Consider the following 25386-nt stretch of genomic DNA (forward strand, 5'->3'; position numbering starts at 1 on the left):
CACTTCCCGCCCGGCGCCGGGAATCACTGCGCACGCGCGGTCGCGCACTGTATCATGGGAATTGTAGTCTTTCCCCGGGCGGGAATGCAGCGCATGATTGGTCAGTGGCTTGTGACGCACCCGGAAACCCGCCCGGGCTCTGGCCACGTGTCACTTGTAAATGACAAGTTGACACCATTCAGACATTAATCCAATACAATCCAATAAAAAGGCAATATGACTGTCAGGCTGTACTTGTACAAAATAAATGCTCAGTTGAGACTTTCCTGAAAAGTGCCTCATCAGGTCTTTGAGACGTCTGAAAGAATACACCGTTAAGTGAAATCACTGGACATTTTGTGGGCAAAACGCATCAGCCAATTGCACACGGCAGTGACCAACACTGAGTGACAAAATTATTACTTTTTTTTAAGGTATTACCTCCGGAAAATCAATCTGCCAATCGACTAACAACCAGGTTCCTACTTGTTACTTGTAAAACAGAGGCATGTGTGTGGTGTAATGAAGCTTGCCAAAAGTTCGACCTGACGAGAATCAAACCTAGGTCTTCTCGCTTGTGAGATGAAAATTATGGGTGTGACCAGTTATTTGAAGGAATGTTAGGTGTAAACAAAAGTAATATGGAATGATTTTGGAAAAAATGTCCTTTTTAACAAATTAATTGGGAATAAGATTCATATTCAACTCCGTAGCTTTTTAACAGTATGGGACATACACCAATCAATGTATTTGGATGAATATTCGAGTCACTAGACTGAAATTGTTTACATGGTGTAAGGAAAACTCTCAGTCCATTAATAGTAATTAACAAATGACAATCTTCACGCTAAAATAAATGAGACATTTACATCTTGTTTTAGTCCATTAATTTATTTGTCCCCAACACCATCTAACAATCCAACTGCATAGATGACTTGTTTCAGGTCAGAGACATTCGTGAGCCAATTACAATAAAGTGCACAGATGTTTTTATAGCCAATGTTGAAATATGTTTGCTTTGCTGTGAATAAAATCAAAAATCTTCCTTTCTTCCAAAATTCAAGTTCTTATCTACAGCACAAACTAGTTACAATCTGGATTAACGGCCACAAATTGTGGGTTTCGTGTGAAGATATGAGTTACTCCCGTCTCCAGCAGCAAAAAATATCCAGCAGCAAAGAGTTATGGATCTTTATTGGCGACACCACACTAGCTTTGTACATTGCATTGACAATCATTGTATGAGAATCTGACAGCACAGACTGAACCCAAACTGACTATATTGCCTTGATCGACTGAGGCACATTCGAGGTAGTAATCCAACAGTCAAGTTACATCACATCAACTCAAGCCTAATACTTGTATTCTAATGAATGGCACATTATGTTGACCAAAATGGAATCATTATAAGCTTAGCTGTACACTGGGAACTCTAGTTGCCTCAAAAGCTTGCACATGTGGAGCTACACAAGCAACACAAGACACAACACCAACATATTTGGAATAAAAGTTGATTTTTCTTTCAGGGGCTGTTCTTTGGGGCCATTATTCAAAGCAAGTCTTGAGATAGAGTGCGAGTCGGCTATTCAAACGCAATCAGCTGAGTTCAATGATATCTATATCAGATGTCAATTTGAATGCACCTTCAAACAGGCCTTTGGATAGTTGTTAGGAACCAGAACTTTGATTTTCCTTCCCAACCCATGGGAACTGTAGCCAATTATAGCCCAAACTTTTGTGCTAACTTGGTGAATATTTAGATTTGAACTGGTTTGTAGCCCAGGGTTGAACCAGAGGTGTCTTTACCCCATTAGAGCCACGGGGGTGCGAGGTAGAACATAAATTTATTCTGTTGTTACAGAAATTTCTTTGACTCTCAGAATAAGTAACAGGGTCAGTGCCACCCACATCAGAATCAACATTAAATCCATGATATTTCATAAGATGCCCCAAGGTTAGCCAATGAGTGAGCTGGTCATCGCAGAGAAACAAAACAGAAATTAGTAACAGATTGAAAATTGTAAAATATTAGCACAAATGTTGGCAATAGCCTCCCTGTACCTGATCTTGCTGATTGTAATGAGAGGCAGGACGATGGATTTGCTCACCTGATGAATCTGGGAAACTTGGGCTTTAGCATTAAGTTTGACCTGGACATTTGCTTTTTCTGAAATAAACACGAATTTCCAGTTGGGACTCTGACAGTTTCAGCCCATGTACTTCACCTATTTGAGATGACAGGAATGAAATCCCAGGGGTTTTAAGTCTAAATGTCAACTGGAGTTTCTGGGCTGAGAGTCAGATGCCTATTGACACCCAGATGGAAAAGCGAACAGAGCAACAATAGCAGTTTTACACTGAGGAAGCTTTTCACAACCATCATTAATAAAACTTTTCTACGACTACATTTCTTCATCTGGCCAAAGAAGCCTCTTTATACATATGTTAAACAAATCCTTCAATCTGAACGAGACAGTGTTGTAGCTTTGGCAGCTCTATGTGGTCAGACTTGTCCTCGCCCTCACTCCCTCCCTCAGTAATTTCTGCTGAAAGCTGGACAAGCTCTCTGGTGTGTTATTTCCTTTTGCAGTAATGAAAGCCTCTCATTGGGTTAGAAATCACATTCATCACAAGCGACTGCATTCAGGAAGCGTAACGACATCACTCATGTCTGTGATTACTTATGTAAATGCTTTAAAGACAACCACTAGGAGTACTTTAATTATACAACTCACTGAACAGCAATGCTGACAAATAGCTTGTCATTTTCCACAGGGTCTGAATCCTTAAGACGTGGAGTAAGCCGAGTTGAAAGTATTTAACCTCCACAGTACTGTTCCCCTTTAAGGTGTAATTATCTGGACATAAATATAACATGAAGAGAAGCAGCTCATGTGATTGTTCAGGAGCCTCCAGCCATAGGTGTCAATTCTCCCCCAGCCATTACTGCTGCAGATACGGGGTTACAAACATTAGCATAAAGACACTACAACACAAACCAGACCAAAAGTAAAGCTAAGAGATATAAAGCATGGGCAATGAAGGCATAAAACCATTAATGTTTCTCTACATTGGTAATTACTACAATACAGACAGACAGGTTGACTTGAGAACATTTGTAGCCTTCATATGAAGAAAAATGTAAACACTTATGAAGTCTTTTTGTGTGTTTCATAATCGGTCACAAAGTTATCATTTTCTTACTACAGAGCAGTGGCTATTAGTCTGCAGGTGCAGAGGATGTTACACACAAATCCCATTTATGAAAGTTGCAGCATTTATCTGAATTCAGCTAAAAGCATGTCTGATCCAAGCAGAAGTTTGAGATGTACCAAAGCGTACACCATATTCATTCCATGGTATATCACCATGACAAAACAATATTTAAATTGCTAAATCATGCCCCAATATTCTCAAATAATAACAATAATCTGTATTCAAAACTATACATGATCACATCTTGTCTAGCTTCACCTAGAGACAGCAGCACATTTAACAACTTCAATTACTTTTAAGAAGAATAAAGTGTTTTCCATTTTTGTTCAGATTGAATTGCTAAACAAAAGGTCTTGGAGAGAAACAGCCAATTTGTGAGTTTATACCTTGTTTACACCAGTTAGTTCTGTGTAAGCTACGACCCACATACAAACACAGTCGAGTCAGTACCTCAGTAATTCAGCTGGAACGATACCTGAGAATAGTGACCGTTCCATACAGGCTGGTCTTCCTGGGGTAAGATTTTGTAGAATGTTTGAAAAACTAATGGCTAGTGGCCAAATGGGTTAGGTCATTCCCATTTTCATTGTTTAGGTTTTTTCGTCTCTTCCTGATCCTGAGACTGAAGGACATTGTTGGAGAGAGAAATCCGTATCATTACAGTTAGCAACAAGACACTGCCCTTGTGCACACTCTAACAGCTCACTGTAGGGCTCTTGCCTTGCATAGCTCCATCGACTTAAGCTTAATTTACCAGGATTTCCTCATGGGAACTTTGGAATGTAGTTCACATTTTTCTGATCCTTGAGATTAATAATTAAAAAGTTCAATCAATCAAATCTCAATCAAATTGCAAGTTTTCCTTGTAAGGTAAAGAAGCTATGTTGCTAGCACAAAATCAATCCAAATTGAACAGAATACAATGGAAATAGGTGACGGCGAATTGTTTAACTTAACGTTTATAAGACAGTCGATTTATTCAACTAAAGCATAAAGATATGACAGACCACATCGCTGAATGAATGACAACAAAGTAAAGTGGAATCCTGAATGGTTAATTTAGAATCAAACCAATCGTCTGAAGTCTTACAGAATCTTACCCAGGAGCTGTGCCTTTCATAATTCTGTGCAGATTAACTTGTAACTTGCGGGTTAGTGCATACCATTCCCTGACACCTCAGCTGCCATATTGACGAATGCAAATGGGTTTTAGTAAATGGACTAAAACAAGAGAAAATTGCTAAACAAAACAAAACCACGACAAATTTATTGAAGTTCATGCTATGCTATCGTCAATTATACACCATTTCTCTCCCCTCCCCAATCGAGCAATGAGACCAGGAGATAAAGTAAAGAAGTGAAATTGAGCTACTTACGAGCAGCAATTTGTTTTTCACCAAATGGGAGACCTGGACATTGCAAAAATCTTGTGAGGGAAAAGGTTTGAACAAACAGCATCCTGGACACCTCAGACATGCTGCCGTGTTCACGAGAGACAGTCACCCACTCCAATATGGCAGAACCAGGGAGAGATCATCACGCTCAGAGATCTCGTAAAGCAAACCAGGAGACAGCGATCATGATTGGTCAAGTCACTGAACCACTATCACGATCCTTGGGTTAAGAAACTTCAAAAAAATTCAAAAAATAATTTAAATGACACCAGAGAACATTCCTGGTTTGGGACGAGAAAAGAAAATAATTTGCTTTAGAGACACATTAGGAGCTGATAGGCTCTTGTATCCCAAATTAAATTGTAATGAGTCACGTTATAAAGCTACCTGGTCTGTTGTAAGTTGGCAGGAGCCTCAACAACAAGGGTTATTTATTCAGCTTTTATTCTCCGAACAACTCTCGTGTCCTCTCCACCAAATATCCTAAACATGGTGTATTTCACTTACAAACGGCTACTCTGGGGTTTGCTGAGCCACTCGCAGAAGCGAGAGGCTGGATATGCTATGAAGGGCGATTGCGGAATTTGTCTTCAGACTTTGCAGTCGAGGCTGAGAGAGATGGAACATCTCAGAGTGAGAAGAGGGCGTCCTCTGTCTTTTCCTGCTTTGTCTTTTTGGATGTGGCCAGTGACCTGGGCGGCTCTGAGGGAGGAGACGGGAGCGTGGGGAGCATCTCCGCGGCCTTCGCTCGCTCTTCAAGGAACTTATCGAATTCTATCAAGAAACAAAGTCATTGGACAAAAGGCAAACTTTCTGTATTCATTTCTTGTCTGAACCATTTACTGTTTGAGAAACATCCAAACACATTCCATTGCAACTCTTTAGTGTAGACTGGTTCAGGACGACACATGTGAGACTATCGCACTTGCACCAACAATTCCATGTCAGAAATCAGGATTTTTTAAATATAGTTTGTTATTCTGACTTCACCCCCACCCAGTGAAACATCTTAGTAAACAGCAAATGACAGGATAAGATTAAGCTGCAGAAATAGCCTTTCCGACCTCGGTTTTATCAGCACATGAATTATTGATGCCCCATTAACCAGAGGTTTGCAGAGTTGCCAAACGTTGACTAAAGGCAAATCACAACTTAATAAGTTAACTGGAATCGGTTGTGAGTTATTAATTGGTCGATGACAGCAACAGGATTAGTTTCGTATAAATGAAACGTGATTTGTGGACAATGTAAACATCCCTGGGATAAGGAAATGTGTGTTACCTAGCAACAGAATTACCTGGATGGATGCACAGAACATTATTGAAGTAAAAATCATTACCTTCACTTGTTACACCTTCAGCATCATCTCCCAATTCATCTTTCTAAATTTAAAGAGCCAGAAAGATAATTAATTATTCCTCAAACTTGTCAAAATAACGGGACTATTTTGTTTTGCTTTTGTCTCTTCTGCAAACAGAGCTGGCATTATAATTCTTTGGATGCAATAAAGTCAGACATTAGTGAAGGTGAATGTGACAAATCTTCCACTGCAGAAACAAACAACACTGCAAGACGCAATCAAAATCAGAAGTCCCAATTCAGCTGGTGTGATGGTAGAGAAAGTTAATGGATGTCCACAGTCAGTATCATGTGCAGGTCCCGATGAAAGGAGACAAGATAAATTAAAGTCAGTTTAACTCAAAAACAATCTTCCCCCTTCAAATATATGCAAGATATACAAACCCCAGGCAATACAATGTTTCTAGATGTGCTTCTAAATCAGGACAAGTGCCAGCACTAGTTATTCTAGTTCTGCCTCAGGAATGTGTACAGTGGAGATTTGCTGCTGTCTAGTTAAACCCTAATGGAATCTGCCATTAAAATAAAAAAAATCAATGAAAACAAAATACAATTCTCACCACATCTGTGGACAGCCACTGTTCAATGTCTTCCATTAGACAGGCCTGAGTCACAGGAATCTGTTGTACATAGAAGGGTAAGGGCAGCAGCATATTAAACACAATAAAAATAAATTAAAATAAGATAAACACACAATAAAGATAAGGTATGAAATTCATTTTCTTAATTAATTTTACATAAATAGGGCTAGCAATGAATTTCTGATGAGAACCTGAATTATCATCAATTTTTCCTAACTTTGTCTCATCACAGTGATAATAGTTTAAAACAATTGTGATTTAGGCAAGTTTTCAATGTGTTTAATAGTTTTGTTATGTGTGATGGAGTCCAGGATGGTGGCTGAGAGCTGCCTTCACTACAATAGCGTTGATCTGCTTTCTCTTTTGCAACATGAAGTGCTCTATCATTTAGTTTTTAGTCATTGTTTTAAACAATGCGGTCATTATTCATGCTGAATTCTGCACTTTTGTAATAATGAATTTCATACGTTATTTCAAAACATAATTTTAAAAAAATCAACTTCAACCAAACACAAAGCTGATCAGAGAATTGAAAAATAATCAGTCAAATAAAATCAGAACAAGCAGAAATGAAGAGCATAAATGAAGAGCTGGACTGCAAGGTGAGAGATACGAAGCAAGGGTTTAGACAGCCATGTGAATATACACTGGTCCATCAGTCAGACACCTGCCTGCCCCTAGTGAACACAAGCCCTGTATGTATCTCACACACCAGGTGCTCGCTAACTCCACACCACACAGGTCTGCTGGTCTGGCTAACACTCTCTCTGTTCCCCATCAGTCACGCAACCACTTACCATCAGCTTTCATTCTACAACTGAAAAAAAACTTACCTGAAACACAGAGGGACAAGCAATCCCATTTAGCCCAAGTGATTAACTGTGTAAAACATGCCCAGAGCATCAATCACCAGAGCAATCCACACACACACACAGATCTACACATCTACACACACAAATCTACATACACACATCTACACATTCACCCCGATTTACACAAACACCCATCTACACATACATACACACACCCCTACACACATACACATCCCCATACACCCCCCCTCCCGCCACACACACACACACACACACACACACAGACTGTTTCAGGCACCACAATATTTATTATGGGCAGAAGATTATTTTTGCACAATGTGGCCATGAAACAACTGAATCGGGCTCGTCACTCACTCGCGCTGAACTCTCATCAAACTCTTTAAAACATATTATATATATATATACACACACACACATATATATCAAGTCCACTTTGAATGAACAAGAACGCAGTGCTCGTCATCTCATATCATGCAATGAGATACTCGGCTGATTGTAGAGCAACACCAAGTTTAGCATCGGATTTACAAGTTGAACAGAGAAACTTCCACAGCCTCGTTGGACTGAAATGAAAGGGCAGATCCCGGCTGTCAGCAGCTAAAGCAAACTCATAACCTGCTCCAGACAGGGAAACCCAGAAAGATGTAAACACCGTGCAACCCCCACACAGACACCACTGCGGGATATTTACCAGCCTCGTCTGAATGCAGGTTCCCCATTAAACACACAGAAATCTGCAGCACAGAAGGCCATTCAGCCTATCGAGTCCACACCGCCTCACAGAGCATAGCCGAGGAAAACATTTCTCCCTCCCCCAAACTAAAGATAAAACTGCTTTTAGACTTTACAAAAGAAAAACGTGGCTAAATTATTTCAGTGCAAGGCTCTGCAGTGGCCAGTTAGTTTCCCTGAACCATATATCAACTTAAAACTCTTCACACTGGTCTACAAATCCCTTCACGCCCTGGCACCTGTCTACTTCTGACCTGCTTACTCCCACTCCAACTGTGCCTCTGTTAAGCACTCAGACACACTACTCTCCCTGCCTGATGAGCTCTGCATTATTGCTGTGGTTATTGGAAAAGCCAACCCTGGAGTCTTGATGCTGATATCAGTTTCCTATCCCCAGCTTTACTCCATTCTGCATCAAACCTGCTCAGAGCCACTGGCACCAGTAAGAATGAGGCAAGACTGGATTTCATCTCCCAATATGGTCTGTGTTGATTATTGAGCAGCCTCAAGATTGAGAGGCACAGGCAGCAGCCACTACCAGGGAGAGGTGGTAAACCCTCACCATTCCTTGGTTTGTCATCCAGCTGTCTAGTGATCGATTGGTGCTCTCGCTCACTGTGCTCTCCGTCTGTACCAGAGAAAGTATTTCTTAGTACATTAATCAAGCCCAGACCCCAACTCACCGAGGATGCTCATAGGCCACGTATCACCAGAACAGTACGGCTAAAATTACTAATGTGGCATTATTAAAAAGGAACCCTGGCAAAGAATCACGTTGAACTACTTTTACCAACTTCATAAAAACTGTTGTCACTGAATTACAATATTACATTTGCACAGTGCTTCTCACGTTGGGAGGACGTCCCAAAGCGCTAGTGAATTAATAAATTAGTGAAGGCGATTTTATTTAGCAAACGAGACGGACTGTCTGAGATAGAGAAGCTGACAGTCAAATGTGTACAAAATCACTGAAATGCTTAAAGTATCTGCCACACAAGTATCTGCTGATGGTAATTAATAAAAAGCAATGTTGTTTTGTTGTGTGTTGTTTTGTTCAGCAATATGAGTGTATTCCCACTTTCTATGTTGCAATTCACAAAGTAAATTGGCCCGAGAACCTGAGATCAGCCATAATATCCAAGTACTCACCGCCCCAGTATTGTGCTGCCGTGTGTCCAGTGCTCCAGCCAGCCCCTCAATCGCCTGCGGGTCCTCATACTTTACACTGAAAGAAAATCAACAAGTTATTACTATTCAGTGTGTCCATGTTACTTCCTCACAGCGGGAGACAGAATGCAGCACATTTACATATTAGCTGCAGAAATCATACTCGCAGTTTCTCACAGCCAAGGCTCCTGTCTGCCTGATGTTGACAGCAACAAATTACATTTCCATGTCCTTTTACATCAGGACAAGCCAACCCTGTTCCAGGTGCACACAAACATCAGCTGAGATAGCAACACAGGGCGGCCAAGGCTATTTCTGGGTAAACAACCTGCTGAGCCTCACTATCTCTTCAAGAAGTTAAAAGGGAACTTTGATTGACTGGCCAAGTATCTGTCACACGCTCAAGACTATCCGATCCAGACTGAATGCCACACACACAGACACACACACACTCACACAGACACACACACATACACAGACACACACATACACATACACACACAACAGTAATGATCCTTACACTTGATAAAGCGTTTTTGATTTTGGGAGGACATCTCAAAACGCTTCATAAGATACACTGTAAAGTGGGGTGACTGTGTCACCTAGACATGGAATGAAGTGTGTGCATTCTCTCTCTGCTTAACCAATACCCAATTCTAGAAATTATTACATAGAGGCAAAGGCTCATGAACCCCCGAATGTGGATTGGAAACTCCTGTAGGTTAATGCACCAGCTAAACCACAAAGCTTTGCCTTTGTCAACACGGTTTCACATCCAGCTAGAATCACTGGTAAGGCTTTGGCTTGTAGCCTTCCCAGTACTGCTAACAAATCATCGCTTCAGACACAGGATACGGGATTAAAACAGTTTCTCAAACAGTCGGCGCTGCAGAGATTAATAGCAAAGCAGCTTCAGACGTCAACAAATAAACAATTCATTATGTGGAGTGTTTACTTCACATGTGGAAACACAATAATTCAAATACAACGACAACTTACATTTGTACAGTGTCTTTTACATCAGGAGGACCCCCAAAGTCTAAATACACACACTTTAGTGAGGAAAAAAACACTCCTGTTTTCTTGGAAATTTCTGTAGTTTTTCCTAATCTAGTGAAGTCTAGTTAATAGGAGTGACTGAGGAGAACAGGACAGAATCCCCTCCCTCGCACCCAGATTTGCTTTTTTAAACAACTGCATTTAGCAATCATCATCATCTTCATCAAACAGCAAAGTCTCTGCACTCACCTGACACGGCAGAGCTGCACAACAGGACACAACCCAGCTTGAATGTCCTGCCAATCCCTTAGCATCAAACAAGCATTTAAAATGAAGAGGATAAAAAGACGGTGAAGCGAGCAAGCCTCAGCTGTCGCTGGTGGAGTTGACGGAGAACAGCTTGGGGTTTTTGCGATCAAACTTTTCAAAAAAGTGCGGGTCAGTGAAGGGCCCGCTGAGAATGATGGCTTCCAGGAAAAAATACAGAACGACGATCAGCAAACAGATGAGGAAAAACGGAATGAACTGTTTCAAGTCATTCAGATCCATCTCTTTGGGGGCTTGTCAGCAAACTAACGAAGGGCTTTTGCAGGGCACACACTTGTGAAGTAAAAATAGAACGTGTCTGAAAATGATCCCGACACACACACACACACACTCGTGGATTAGATTTAGAAATGTATTTACATCTCATTTAAAAAGGACACGGCGACTCTCTGCTGTCCTTTGACGTTTCTCCTGGCCAGAGCAAGATCAAATTTTAAAAAAAAGTACTCAAACCTTATTCTAGATTTTCTTCCAAAAGAAGGTATTTTTGCCAAATTTATTTTCGGTTTTAGAACACGATCCATTTCCCTCTTTGCCAGCCCCACGTACACACCATTCACCGGGGAAGGGATCAGAAGTTTCAGGACGCTATTCAGCCCATGAAACCTTCTCTTTTTTAAAATAACAGTTTTAAAATAACATATTCCTTGGTTTACCTACATGCAGCAAATAGGAACCCAGATGTTAGTCAATTGGCGGATCGCTTTCTGGGGTCAGAACAACAACTACAACAACCATCACCAGTAAAATTTATTATATTCCTTTCACTGAATATTCCCAGGGGACCAAAGCAATGCCCAATAGCCAGGGAGACAGCACATTCTGTGGTGATGGTCAGCGGGAGTTGGGATACCGTCACCAGTATTAAATGACAGCACTTGTCTTCACTAAAGGAATAAGTGAATCACGGTGGGGTTTCACACTGAACCATTGCCCAGATATTCAAGATAAATGACGTTCCCTCCAGGCCCAGTGGGAAGATCCAGTGAAAACAAAGGTAAACTTGCCGAGATCAGCAGGGCCTGACTTCATGTGTTGATTTAGCCCTCCAGATAGTGGATCAAGATGCAAATAGAACTAATGACACCAAGAGAAAGGCAATGAGGAAACAGACAGACAGAGACAGTCACAGACACTCACTTCTTGCGCTGGTCGGCCAGGGAGCTACTTCTGGTTTGTGCAAACATGTCAAACTCTTCCTCCTCAGTTTTTGCAGTGACGTTGGGCTCCAACGACTTGAGGGTTCCACTCACATCGTCTCCGGCCACATCTAAAGGTAGACAATCCCCCGTTCATCTCAAATCTCCTCAAGACAATCTAGATGAATATCTGAGCACACGGGAGCTCGGGTTTGGTTTGAGACAGTTAGGAGGGAGAGTGGAGAGAGGGCGGGACAAGGGGAGAGGTAAAATCCAGGATTTGCAACAGGATTCAGAAATAATGAACCATGCAAATACATTGATGCAGTCAAGTTAACCCACGGGAACACACTCTGACCCAATTTCTTTCTAGGTGTCCTGGTAACCTGCAGGATTATATCCTGTGCCACACTACATTTTCAACTACATATACACACACAGAATGGTTCTTTAAAGTGGAGTCCTGCAACTCAGTAGTTAGAGCAATCGCCTCGCAAGCAAGAGATCTGGGTTTGATTCCCGGGCAGGGCGAAACCTTGGGCAAGTTTCCTTACTTCACACACACGCCTCTATTTATTTAGCAGTAAGTAGGAACCCGGTTGTTAGGTGATTGGCAGGATCATTTTTCTGTGCGTAATATTCCCTTCAATAAAAATTTAAATTTGGTCACTCAATTGTGGGGACGCTGTTGTGCACAATTGGCTGCCACATTTCACCCACAAAATATACAGTCAATTCACTTTACAGTATGTCCTGTGAAGTGCTTTGAGACGTCTCGAAGACGTGATAAGGTGCTATATCAAATGCAAGGGTTATTATTATATAGGAATCACATTCTTTCCTCTTGTGATTCCAGCACTAATAGCCACATCCCCCCCTCGCTTAGCTCCCTAGCCCAGAGGCGGGTAGTGGGAGCTGGTTTATACATCTCACAGACTCTCATTCTTTACTTTCTAGTTAGCATTTCCCTCTTCTCTTTCAGATCTGAGTCAAACTAGAATATGGTTACCCCTGGTGTCGACCGCACTCTGCTACCTTACTCACAAGTTGCAATTCGTCAGGTTCAACTATCACACCCACCATGAGTCTCAGCCTTCGACAGAGGGAATAATTAGATGGGAAAGTCATCCCTTTACCGTGAATCACTGAGTAACAACACTTACTGAGGCCAGCCAGTTGTGTGGACAAAGCCGAGGCCGGCACGGGGCTGACGATGGCCGGGGAGTTTGGTGTCAGGTCGATCAGACTGTCTGGGTTCTCGGTTCCAATCAATACCTTCAGAATAAACAGACAGAGGAATATGAGCAACAGAACTTGAGGAAGCAGCTGACCACGTGAACAGCATCTGAGCACAAGCTCAGGGCATACAAACTTGTGTCATTTCTGCAATTCTAACTGGATGGTTTGTGAGTCACCGAGTCACTGCCAAACCCATGTAAAGGGACTGGATAAACACAAGTCATTATTGCTGAATCTCACTATGAACTTGGCAATTTACATCATCATCTTTGACTAAAAGTACCGATGGCTGTTGTATCACATTAGAACCTGATGTGTGTACGAGATCATTAGTCCTGGATTACTGTAATCCTATATCTCCTGTCTCCACTGAAGTCATTGAGGGTGTGAAAGAGAAGTGTGACAGAGGGTAACAAGTACAGGACACAGCAGGCTTGCTTTGTGAGCTGCACTAACAATATTCGTCACGCATTTTGCATTTCCAAACGCCTTCCCCCAGCATAAAGTGCAGAGAAAATGCCAACCATCTCGATAACAAACTCCACAGCAAACATACACCTGAGAACAACAATGAGAAAATCTGGATTTGCAGTGCTCTCTGAATTAGATACAAGGTCAGTGTTTATTGTCACTCACTCCCTCAATCTCACGACCCCATTATCATCACTGTGGAGTCCTGTAGCTCAGTGGTTAGAGCACTCGCTTTGCAAGTGAGAGACCTGAGTTCAATTCCAGGCGAAACCTTGGGCAAGTTTCCTTACTCCACACAGAGCCTAATAATAATCCCTCCAAAACTAAAAACAATAATAAATTTTCAATCCACGACTGTTTGTGGGACATTGCTGTGCGTAATTGGCTGCCGCATTCGCCCACAAATATACAGTCAATTCACTCTACAGTGTGTTCTGTGAAGCGCTTTGGGACGTCCTCCCGACGTGAAAAGCGCTGTATCAAATGCCAGGATTATTATTATTATTGTTATCACTGCAGGAAATGTAAAGGAAAGTAATTGCACTCACTGAGTTCACAGCATTCTGTCCCGTTCTAAACCGTTCGAACCTGAAAATAGATTGAAGGTGAAGCAAAGAACTCTGTTGTCCGTTGGCAAAACAAATTATACAAGAAAAGTCTAAGTGCTTCTATTCCCTGCTGCTGAGGATCAGCTACAATCACATGATCATCAGAGTGAGGATTCTTCACTTTTGACCAATAACTACATTTCCCAAACAGAAACCTGGCTTATTAACACGACAATGTGTAAATCAATCCACAACTTGGCTATCCTGCCTGCATTACAGTTAACCTGATAAATAACCTGTGCATTAAGCAATGAGTTGAAACAATAACCCAACACAGCTAATTCCAGTGGTACGAAATTACAAAAAAAAAGTAGTCATTCAATCCACGATTGTTTGTTTATGTGCAATATCAAATACAAGGATTCTTCTTCTTCATATTATTATTATCGAAAAAGCAATGTGAAAGAGCTACAAATAACTGACAAATACCTTGCGGACACAGGGCAGACTCAGGCTCACCTGTCATATCGCAGGAAGACATTATTGAGGTTGTCGTTGACATGCAGAAGCTCCTCAGTGACCTGCTCATTTGTCACACGAGAGATTAGCTCCAGCAACCGCTGCTGCATCGCCCGACATGTCCTGTTCAGCTCCTGGGGGCGGCAAGGGGACATTTAAACAATAACTAGCAAAAGACAAATCATCTATAGACAGGGCAAGGCTAAAGCAGTAAGAAAGCGATTAATTAGGTTTCTAGTGTGATCAGGAAGTTCTTTTTCATTTTAGCAGCAGAAATTCACCACAGGATTTGCACACCCACCACCAAACACCCACCACCCACTACTCCCCACCCAACCAGCCACCCACCCACACAGAAATCATATGTTATTCAGCTGCTGATGGATTGCTAACAGAGTGATATTAAACCATGGTTTGTTTCACCTGAAGCAGCTCAAGATCTGAAGAGTCCTCTTGTCCGGGGACCATCTCAGTTAACATCTCAGACATGACCTTTACGTTGCCGTTCACAACATCCAGCTCACCGCGCAGTTTAGCGATCTGTAAAGTACACACAGAGTGAAGTCAATCTGTGCAGCAAAGACACGAAAAGGGGATTTCTCCGTCAAAAACTGGGTCATTCTCAGTCCCACCAGCAGATGGCAAACGAGTAATAATAATAATAGATCATTAATAATAATAATCCCTGCATTTGATATAGCACTTTCCACGTCTTCTCGACGTCTCAAACACTTCACAGGATATCCTGTAAAGTGAAGTGACGTATATTTGTGGGCGAAACAGGGCAGCCAATTGTGCCCAGCAGCGTCCCACAAACAGCCATGGATTGAAGCGACCAAATTATTATTAAATTATTTTATCTTGAGGGATTATTATCAGACGTGTGTGTGGAGTAAGGAAACTTGCCCAAGGTTTCGCCCTGACCTGCCGGAATCAAACCCAGGTCTCTCGCTTGTGAGGCAAGTGCTCTAACCATTGAGCTACAGGACCCCATTTGGTATGAAAACAGAAAGTGCAGTTGAGTTTACACATTAATAATAATCCTTGACACAGCGGCTCATCACATCTTCGAGACCTCTCAAAGCGCTTCACAGGATACACTATAAAGACTGTATATTTTGTTTGAGAAACCGACAACCAATTGTGCACAGCAGCGTCCCAGAAACAGTCGTGGATTGAGTGACCACTTCTTTTTATTTATTATATTTTTTGAGGGAATTATTACCCCCAGAAAGCAATCTGTTAATCGACAATTGGGTTCGTACTTATTGCTAGGTAAACAGAGGTGTGTGGAGTAAGGAAACTTGCCGGGAATCGAACCCAGGACCTCTCAATTGTGAATGCTCCAACCACTGAGCTACAGACCATTCTGGCTCCATGCACACCCACAGGAGACAAGGGGCTGGCTGGGGAGGTGGGGGGCTGGCTGGGGATGGGGGGGGCTGGCTGGGGAGGTGGGAGGGTAGAGGAGGGGCTGAAAGTTACCTGTTCGAGGGAGGGAGTGATGGCACCGTCTGCTGAAGCCCCTGGAATGGGCAGCTCCGAGGCGGGGTAGACAGCAGGGGCTGGGGGCTGTAGGGGGACGGCATTGTGCGTCTCCGCTGGGTCCACCTCAGGGATACTCTGGAAAATAATAATTCCACATTCATACAACAACGACAACAACAACAGGCGACAAAGAAACAGCAACAAAGCAAATCCCACACAATCCAAAATGGGAGCGAGTTCTCACACATCCCGGGACTGTGGGGAAGCTGATCCACACCACAGGGAGATTGTGAAACATTGATGCCGTTGTGTTCAGTTGCTCACTTGCTCAGTGAGGATGGCAGGAGGCGCTGTCAATCCCACCAGTTTACAGGGAAGGTGGGAGCCAGAGAGTTTCCCTCCCAATCCCATGGGAAGCACAGGGTGAATTTTTCCGCACTCACTGGCTTAGGAAGCGAACAATCGAGAGCGCCACAGAGGGCTGACTCGATCCCACATTCGTTGCCAAACACATCCACCTTGGAGCCAAGGAGACCACCCTTTCCCCCCCTCCTCCCACCCCCCACCGAGGAAAGGCGTAAACACAGCAAAGCCAACCTGTTTGAGCCGCAAGTTCATACAGACCCGTTGTGGCGTGTGGATGGGCGACAGAGCGTCCAGGTCAGTCATCGGGAACTCGAGCCCTTTCCTCCGCAGTTCCTCGTACATGGCCACGACCCCAGTGAGGTCTGGAGTGCTGCGGAATGCATCAGCCCATGCCTGCACAGCATTAAACAAGGTTACTGTATGTGATGCTTCGCCATTTTCTGCTGTGTAAAGCTCGGTGCAGTTAGTTATGTTCCTTACAGACACTGAATACCGTGTATCAAGTGATTACTGACCTGAATTAAACTCAACACTTTGTCCTGCACAACATTGGGGGGGTTGTTTTTGGGCAGAATGGTTTTGACCAACACGCCTTCCACAAAGTCCCGACTGGCAACAAGGACATGGAACCGATGGCCACAATTCTTCACGCACGTCTCCAGAACCTTCAACAAGAGCAGCAGCTTTAACGCACACTTCAAACCTTTCACTTCTCCTCTCACCAACATTGCTCACATCAGCCTGGACACAGAGGTCACAGCAAGCGTTCTTACCAAAGCATCTCAACCACAGCTTGTTCGACAAAGCGGGGAATGGAAATCCAGGCTAATTTCCAGGCTAATCAAGTGCAAGAAATAACTTCTTGTTTTTAGCACATTGTGTTGAAATATTTCAAAAACACTTCGTTGAAGTGTTGCAACTGCTCTTGAAGGCAGACACGGCCATCGTCTTTTGCATAGCAATGCTCACGAGGTGGAAAACCAATAAGTCTGAAGGATTGTCAGCCACGGCACAGAGAGACAGACTGTCTTCTCTTCTCAAATAGTGTCACCTTCCTCAATGGCTACCTGAGCAGGCGCAGGGACTCAGCGTAGTAATATATCCCAATACAGATTTACATTAATATAGACAGAGCTTTCACACCAGGAGAACATCCCAAGTACTGCAGTTAACTCAACAACCAACTGACTCAACATAATACCTAATACCTGAGAAGTTAATAACATGAGCAAATAAGCCAACGAACAGCAAAGATGATCTTTCTTCTGCACAAATTATTATTATTACAAAGACTTACTTTAAGATAAATACTAACCGTCAGACACAGCATCACCTCCCGGAAGTTTTTATTTCCCGCGAGCCTTTTCCTCAAGGCCCTGATGGCATCTTTTGGTCTGAAACAGAAGCAGAGAATGACTGAATGAACAAAAACAATCCTCAGTACTGTGAGATGCAATGGGAACTGATTTCTAGTGAAACATCCTATTCCTAGCTCCACTGATGGTGCAGTTGGTAAAGCCACAGCCCAAAGTAAACCTCGTCATCAGGTCCATTGTCTCACTCAGGCCATAAACACCCACCCCACCCGCCCCGTGATGGTAGCCACAGGCCATTAGTGTAACATCAACGGAATTCAGTAAAATTGCTTCACATTATAATACAAAGTTCCTGTGCCAAGGCCTCAGATTTACCTCCATTTCCGTGTTGACTTGTCTCCACTTGCTGCACTGCCCCCCAAAGCAGCTATACTTTGCTGATAATTACAGATTTGGGTGCAAAACAAGCAAAATATAGATAAGAGACTAATGACTCAATCTCACTGAACTTGTACCAAACTGAGCCACGTTGACCTGGAAAGTCCCAGCGTCAATCTCTGCCAAATCGATGTCAACTTCCTCAGCAGGTTTCTTTACAAGAGTTTCCTGATGCCAATCACTAACAGTGACTGCAGCTGGTTAGTGCACGATTAATGTTCAGTCCATACAGGGCCAGGCTTGACTGCTCTCTCTAACTCCCCCCTCCCTCACCCCCAGCCACGCGACTCAGACCAGATAAATAATAATAATCCTTGCTGTATGGGTGAATTGCACCTCAGCACGACTCACAGCAAATGTGAGTGTGTAAACAGACAAGCATATCTGCTAAATGTGTAAAGTTGTGAAAACATCACCATTGGTGCATTAGCTGAATCATTCGCTGAGCTGTCAGAACCCTGCACTGTCCATTGCTCTCATACTGCGTTTCATGACAGTTTTCCTGTTAACGGACCTGAGGAAAAGTCTAGGTTGACTTGGGAGACAGTCAGTGGGACATGAGCTCTTTGCCCCAGTGGCAGCGATTCACAAACCACAGGGTGGGGCCAGACTGACATTCAGATGTTAGGAGGAACCGTAAACCACATATCCCTCCCTGCAGCAGGACTTCACTATCCTGTTTGTTTGCTGTTTAAATAGCAATAAAATCCTCCTATGACCCAGCGGGCTTTATAAATCTGCAGTACGTTTTCAGGAGTCAGCACTCTGGCCTCTGTGTCAGGGCTTTAAGGTCACTTTAGGCTGACATACCAGGGAGGTGCTGTAGGAGCACTGCCGTAAAGGAGGTGCCGTCTTTGAACATCTGCCGTCTGCCCGTTTAGATAGTTGTTAAAAACTCCCACAAGACGAGCCCTGGGAACCATCTCACACCTCTCCTCTACACTTCCCCACCCCAACCAGAACAATGCAGTTAAAATCACCTTTAAAATAGCCAAACAAAATATCTCAAAGTTTCCTGTGCACTGTTCATGCCAAAAATTGCAAAATAAGACAAAAAAAATCTATTGCAGTTTTCACTAATTGAAATCTCTGCCCAGACGATGTACACAGAGGATAAGGGCTCTGGGACTCCACCCTACGTGAGAAACGCTGTATAAATGCAAGATGTGGAGTCCTGTAGCTCAGTGGTTAGAGCACTCGCTTTGCAAGTGAGAGACCTGAGTTCAATTCCAGGCAGAGGGCGAAACCTTGGGCAAGTTTCCTTACTCCACACAGAGCCTAATAATAATCCCTCCAAACCAAAAACAATAATAAATTGGTCATTTTCAATCCATATGACTGTTTGTGGGACATTGCTGTGCGCAATTGGCTGCCGCGTTCGCCCACAAATATACAGTCAATTCGCTTTACAGTATATTCTGTGAAGCGCTTTGGGACGTCCTCCCGACGTGAAAAGCGCTATATCAAATGCAAGGATTATTATTATTATTATTATTATGTTGTTCCTTCGACAGAATCTTCCAGGGTGAGGAGAAGCTTATTGAAGAGCAGGAATGGAAACCCGGTGTGGACAGACAAGGGGAGCAGAGCTGCCAGAGAATGTAAGGAACCGAGATACAAGGAATGTGGCCAACCTTGTTCCACACACGCCAGATACTGATTCTTGGGCTGCTTCACAGTGCACAGAAACTCCCAGTAATCTGCTAAAAATAACTCTCACAAACCACTGTAGTTAGTTATACACATTGGCCACTACTCCTGACAAGCAACTTATACTTACAGATAATACAAGAGCTGACGTCTTTACTGAGAGTTTCAAAGACATGAATGCTGCCAGTCCGTACATACTGGGGAAATATTTAAAGCTTTAAACGTGAAGCAGTAAACAACAACAATCGGGTGGGGGGGGATGGAGATTGGAAGAACAATTGTGGAAATGGAAAGGAATGGTTTAAAGTGTTGCTGTGGCTGGATGGAGGTGGATCCAGCTCTGTACGTGGCACATGGTTGCTCTTATACAACAATTCCGGCTGGTGTTTACACTCCACACACCTGCAACCTTCCTATCCTCCCCTGTTTCCCTTCTCCATCGAGCATAGTCACAATTCAAGGCCTCTGCACACAGAGGGAGAGTTACTCACCCTTCCTCAGTCTCATTGATGATATCACAGATCTCGATGTTCAGGCCCCAATCCTCAGCCTGCAACGATCCATCAGTTGCTTGTTCTGTGTTTGTAAAACAAGGAGAGTGAAAGCTTTCAATTTGAATATCAACTTACTGCTATTCACTGTGAGCACAGTCCTGTATTAAAGAAACATGTCACTGAAATCGACGGTGAAAAATAAAAAGGCTGGAAATTCACAAGTCGTTCAGCAACTGAGAAAAAAGTTAGTTTAGCAGCTCAACAGCCAGAAACTGCCAGATCATTTACAGTCGCCCTCCACACAGGGTAGCGTCTCAGAGCGCTTGTCACTGCCACTTACGTCACCGTGCTGTTAATATCCCTGCTGCAGTTATTCATGTATTTATTGTTTGATAATTAGGTGTTTAATTGCGGCTCCGGCTCTGATTTAGACGTTGTACAGTCACAGCTCCACAATGTATATGCTCGGCCAAGGAGAAGATGCACGAGTCATGGTTCCATTTGGTAAAGTACTGGTTTGTTTACCCTGAATTTAATGCTGTTATTTCTCACCCAATCTCTGGTGAGTGCTCTTTAGTGTGTGCTCTTCGCTGAACAAATCTCAGTGGGGAGAGAGTTAAAAAGAAAACAGCAGCTCCTCCAACAGCACAAACAAGATCACCACAAACTCAGCCATGAGCAGATCTACTCCTGAGCCAGCCAAGCACATCAACATAACGCCCAGCTCAGCCCTGAGCCTTGCCCCCGACAAACACAGCCATACACCTCAGCCGACCAGCCAAGCAGACACAACACCCTCCACCCTGTGGCGAGGCAGAAGAAACAGATTATGTGGAAAAATCTGGAAAGTTGGAACGTTGGAAATTCGCCATAAGCAGTTTGAACATGGCCTGGAGAAGAGGAAACGTTACTAAAGGGATTAAGGGATATGGGGATAGGGCGGGTAAATGGAATTAGGTTAGAAGATCAGCCATGATCTTATTAAATGGTGGAGCACAGGCTCGAGGGGCCGAATGGCTTACTCCTGCTCCGATTTCTTATGTTCTTATGAAACGTGAAGAGTTTTCCTGAGGAGGTGGTGGAGGCAGATTGTGTCAGCAAATGTAACAGGGAAGTAGATAGGTAGCCAGCCAAGAATTTAATTCAGGGACATGAGGGGTGAAAAATCACTTGATGGCCAGTCATACTATTACTCTGTTCCTGTTTCCAATATTGCTCGAGTAATAATTAACTGGACTTTGTGCCTTTTGTTGTGAAACCATACATGGAGCAGAGCAGATTCAACCTCAAGAGGGAAAACTTCTGAAGTGCAATAAACAACCTCTTAACTATTACTGGCAATCACTGCTTCACATCAGCACCAGATCTAGATGACAACAGGACTGTGATACCTGTTCCAATGTCCTGACTCATCCACCCTTTCTGGTAACCTATCACAGCCACTAACTGCTAATTAAAGAAATATTTTTGGGTGTATCCCTGAAACACATCCTCGACCTCTTGTTCTTCCTAATAATCAAATCAAAGTACACTACACACTGGCTGCTCACACAGTAATCAAGTTCTTATATAATTTGTAAAAGTTAAACAACAAAGAAGTCCCAAGATCAATAGCGACTGGGATTGAGATTGATAGAGCACCATCTTGGCACAGTTACAAACCTCTCAATGTCAGGAAGCTAAGCTAATACATGCCTGCACCTGTATTATTAATTCAATTCGCGTAGGTTTAACCTGAGCAACTGTTTGAAACCAGCACTCAAACAATATCATCAGCACTCAATTATTTAAAGATGGAGGAAGCCAACCCAGGCAGCAGGACCAAGCGCATACGAGGGAAGTTTCTCTTAACAGAGGAGAAACCAGGTCACAAGGAGGAGTGTGAAAAGGCAGGACCCTTGACTGATGCTGAGGCTGTGATGTGAAGTCTGCTGGTGGGTTTTCTGGCAGGAGATCAAATGGGCAAAGGTCCTTTTTCATCCCAACTTCTTTTGATCTTTATATAACTTTTATAAAATAAAAGCCACAGAAGCAAATTATTTTGCTGTGACTTGATACAAATATATTGATATAGCGAAGAGTCTTTTATCGGGAGGACATCCCAAGGTGTTGATATCTGATGCATCAATGACAATAATAAGGCGCTACATCAAATGCAAGGATGATAACAATAATCTCACATTTTACAATTATAGGCAGAAGCAGAGCTCAATTAACCATTACTGATCATTTCATTCTAAAACTAGAATCATTTATAATGGAGTCTGCTGACACTCATCGTCTGATACTGATCACACGTGGGGAAGCCACCACAGGCTGACAGGGACCCGTGAAACCACATGACAGCATGAATCAGTGATTTCAGAGTAGGGAGGGGATCTATAAATACAAATATGTGCAATTACAATTATTAGGGTTGCTGTGGGAGGCATTCCAACATCTGTTAGCATAGGTGGGGCATCAGCATTGAATTCCTAACCTCAACTACACCGATTGGTAAAACGGGTTGTTCTTTTGCAGATAATAGAGTCACCAAAAACTGCTCAAATTATCAGGAACAAATTTCTCTCAGTCACAAAATGGTGCAGAGTTTAAACGGAAACATAAGGGACATAATAACAGAAGTGTAAACCAAGGACCATCTTTGCTGCGTTTCTCTCTAAACCAGACTCACTCACTCAAATAGCTGTCTCAAAGACTCACTCATTAACTATCATTTAAAGAAATGAAAGTCAGTCTTTTCTAACAATAGACACAGTGTGCACGGAACCATGGAACTCACCCCATGTCTCAGGAATGGCTGAAAGTCACTCACTAAATAAAATTACTTACTCATTTTGTTTGTTGCTGTGTGGGGTAAGCACTCCGGGACTCTATCCCGTGTGAGGGGCGCTATATTTGTGCACAACTCACATTCACTGCACTACACAGTGAATCATGTGAGTGGCCTTGAGACATCCTCCTGATGTGAAAGGCATATAAATGTAAGGATTATTAATATTGTTGTTACTAAATAATAATCATAAGGTCACTCAATCCACGACTGTTTGTGGGGACGCTGCTGTGCGTAATTGGCTGCCGTGTTTCGCCCACAAAATATACAGTCACTTCACTTTACAGTCTATCCTGTGTAGCACTTTGAGACATCTTGACGACGTGATCAGGCGCCATATCAAATGTGAGGATTATTATATCAATGTTATTAAGATTATTATTAACGTTATGATCATTGCCGTTGAAGCTGATTTGTTGTCCCAGGGCCAGACGTGCCCTCGGAGGCTCCCGATTGACTGTCAGAGCCGCCAATCACCAAATAAAAACAACAAACAACTAAAATAGGAATAAAATCACAATAAAAGCTGAGACACAGAGATAGACACAGAGAGACGCACAGAGAGACAGAGACAGACACAGAGAGAGAGACACGGACACAGAGAGAGACACAGACAGAGAGAGAGACACAGACAGAGAGAGAGACACAGACAGAGACACAGACAGAGAGACACAGACAGAGAGAGACACAGACAGAGAGACACAGACAGAGAGAGACACAGACAGAGAGAGACACAGACAGAGAGACACAGACAGAGAGAGAGACACAGACACAGAGAGAGACACAGAGAGAGAGACACAGACAGAGAGAGACACAGACAGAGAGACACAGACAGAGAGAGAGACACAGACAGAGAGACACAGACAGAGAGACACAGACAGAGAGAGAGACACAGACAGAGAGAGACACAGACAGAGAGACACAGACAGAGAGACACAGACAGAGAGAGACACAGACAGAGAGACACAGACAGAGAGAGAGACACAGACATAGAGAGAGACACAGAGAGAGAGACACAGACAAAGAGAGAGACACAGAGAGAGAGAGAGAGAGAGAGACACAGACACAGAGAGACACAGACACAGAGAGAGACACAGACACAGAGACACAGACACACAGACACACAGAGCCCCGGGGGGGGGGGGTGGGGGGTCGGTACCGATGCGCTGCCCCACGGGGCTGCTGTAGGGGCTGCCGTACAGGAACTCCATCGCCGCCGCCGCCGCCAGACCCCGGACCGCGCTGTCTGTCCGTCCGTCTGTGCCTCTGTCCCTCTCTGTGCCTCTGTCCCTCTCTGTGTCTCTGTCTCTCTCTGTGTCGCTGTCCCTCCGCCGCCCTTCTCTCTCTCACTGGTCGCGGCAAGAGGCGCCGCCCACCTAACACTGCCCCTCCCCCTCCTGCCCCGCCGCCAACAGCGCCACCCAGCGGCCGGGAGCAGCACATACACACACTGTATACACAGTATATACACTACACACATATACACACTACACATATACAGTATATACACATACACACACTATATATACACACATATAAACATACAAACACTCACCACAACATCCTTCACACATACACACATATATATACACACAATACACACATCAGAACACACTTCACTCCCTGCCCCAAGGCTGTGAGTGTGTCTGTGCCCCTCAGACTGGCTCAGGGTGGGCGCCTCTCTCTCCTTCACCTGTGAGTCAGAAGGTTCACACCGGCTCAGCGTCAAACTACACCGCAGACCAGTACATTGAGACACCTCGGGACATCCTCCCGACGTGAAAGGTGATATACACATGTACTTTGTTGTTGTTGAAACGTTTCCCCCATGTGACAGGCGCAATATACATGCAAGTTGTTGTTGGTTGTCTGATCTAGGTTGACATCCCAGGGTGGGCTGGGGGGTGAGGATGGGGCGTTGCATTGCCACTAATCGGGCAGATTTTAACAATAAAAAGAGTAGGCGAGGGTCTCCTGGGTGGGAGCGGGCAAACCCCCAGATTAATCAGTCAGGACAAATAGCTGTCCAAGCTTTAAAGACATTGCAGGGGGCAGCAGCCAAGCGAATCCTCCGTGTTACAAGGATTAGGTTTGAGAGATGACAAATATGCAGCGTCTCTTCAGCTACAAAAGGGGTATCCCCGAAGAAACGTCATAGATCTGTGCAAAATGTTTACAAAGTGTGAAGTAAATCCAGAACAATGATTTAGAGGTTCCCCAAACAAGCAAGACAAGAGTCCTGTAGCTCAGTGGTTAGAGCACTCGCTTTGCAAGTGAGAGACCTGAGTTCAATTCCAG

At 43.5% G+C, this 25386-nt stretch overlaps 1 protein-coding gene across 4 annotated transcripts; it reads right to left on the bottom strand.

The window, feature by feature from the left end:
• Positions 1-854: 854 nt before the first annotated feature.
• On the bottom strand, positions 855-24346 carry LOC103189767 (TOM1-like protein 2). 4 transcript variants are annotated; one of them, XM_007910272.2, is made up of 16 exons: positions 24248-24346; positions 20253-20337; positions 17673-17751; positions 16873-17022; positions 16616-16750; positions 15989-16126; positions 14927-15043; positions 14504-14637; positions 13985-14024; positions 12890-13001; positions 11728-11857; positions 9244-9319; positions 8657-8722; positions 6509-6568; positions 5929-5971; positions 855-5363 (listed from the first exon to the last, which is right to left on the bottom strand). In XM_007910272.2, the coding sequence occupies exons 1-16, from the start codon at positions 24297-24299 to the stop codon at positions 5218-5220; spliced, it is 1563 nt and encodes a 520-aa protein (XP_007908463.1). In that variant the 5' UTR covers positions 24300-24346; the 3' UTR covers positions 855-5217. The 4 variants fall into 4 exon arrangements, with proteins under 4 accessions (XP_007908463.1, XP_042200920.1, XP_042200921.1 ...); XM_042344986.1 differs by having other exon boundaries at positions 16589-16750; XM_042344987.1 differs by lacking the exon at positions 8657-8722 and having other exon boundaries at positions 16589-16750.
• Between the last annotated feature and the right edge of the window lie 1040 nt (positions 24347-25386).

Source organism: Callorhinchus milii, unplaced genomic scaffold (assembly GCF_018977255.1).
Source record: "Callorhinchus milii isolate IMCB2004 unplaced genomic scaffold, IMCB_Cmil_1.0 Scaffold31, whole genome shotgun sequence".
Taxonomy (NCBI): Eukaryota; Metazoa; Chordata; class Chondrichthyes; order Chimaeriformes; family Callorhinchidae; genus Callorhinchus; species Callorhinchus milii.

Coding starts and splice junctions, on each gene's coding strand:
- LOC103189767 (XM_042344986.1), bottom strand. CDS start 24,299: ATGGAGTTCCTGTACGGCAGCCCCTACAGCAGCCCCGTGGGGCAGCGC. Junction 17,023..17,672: donor AGGTGATGCTGTGTCTGACG/GTTAGTATTTAT, acceptor CTCTTGTTGAAG/GTTCTGGAGACGTGCGTGAA. Junction 5,364..5,928: donor TGAAGGTGTAACAAGTGAAG/GTAATGATTTTT, acceptor GTTTCTTGATAG/AATTCGATAAGTTCCTTGAA.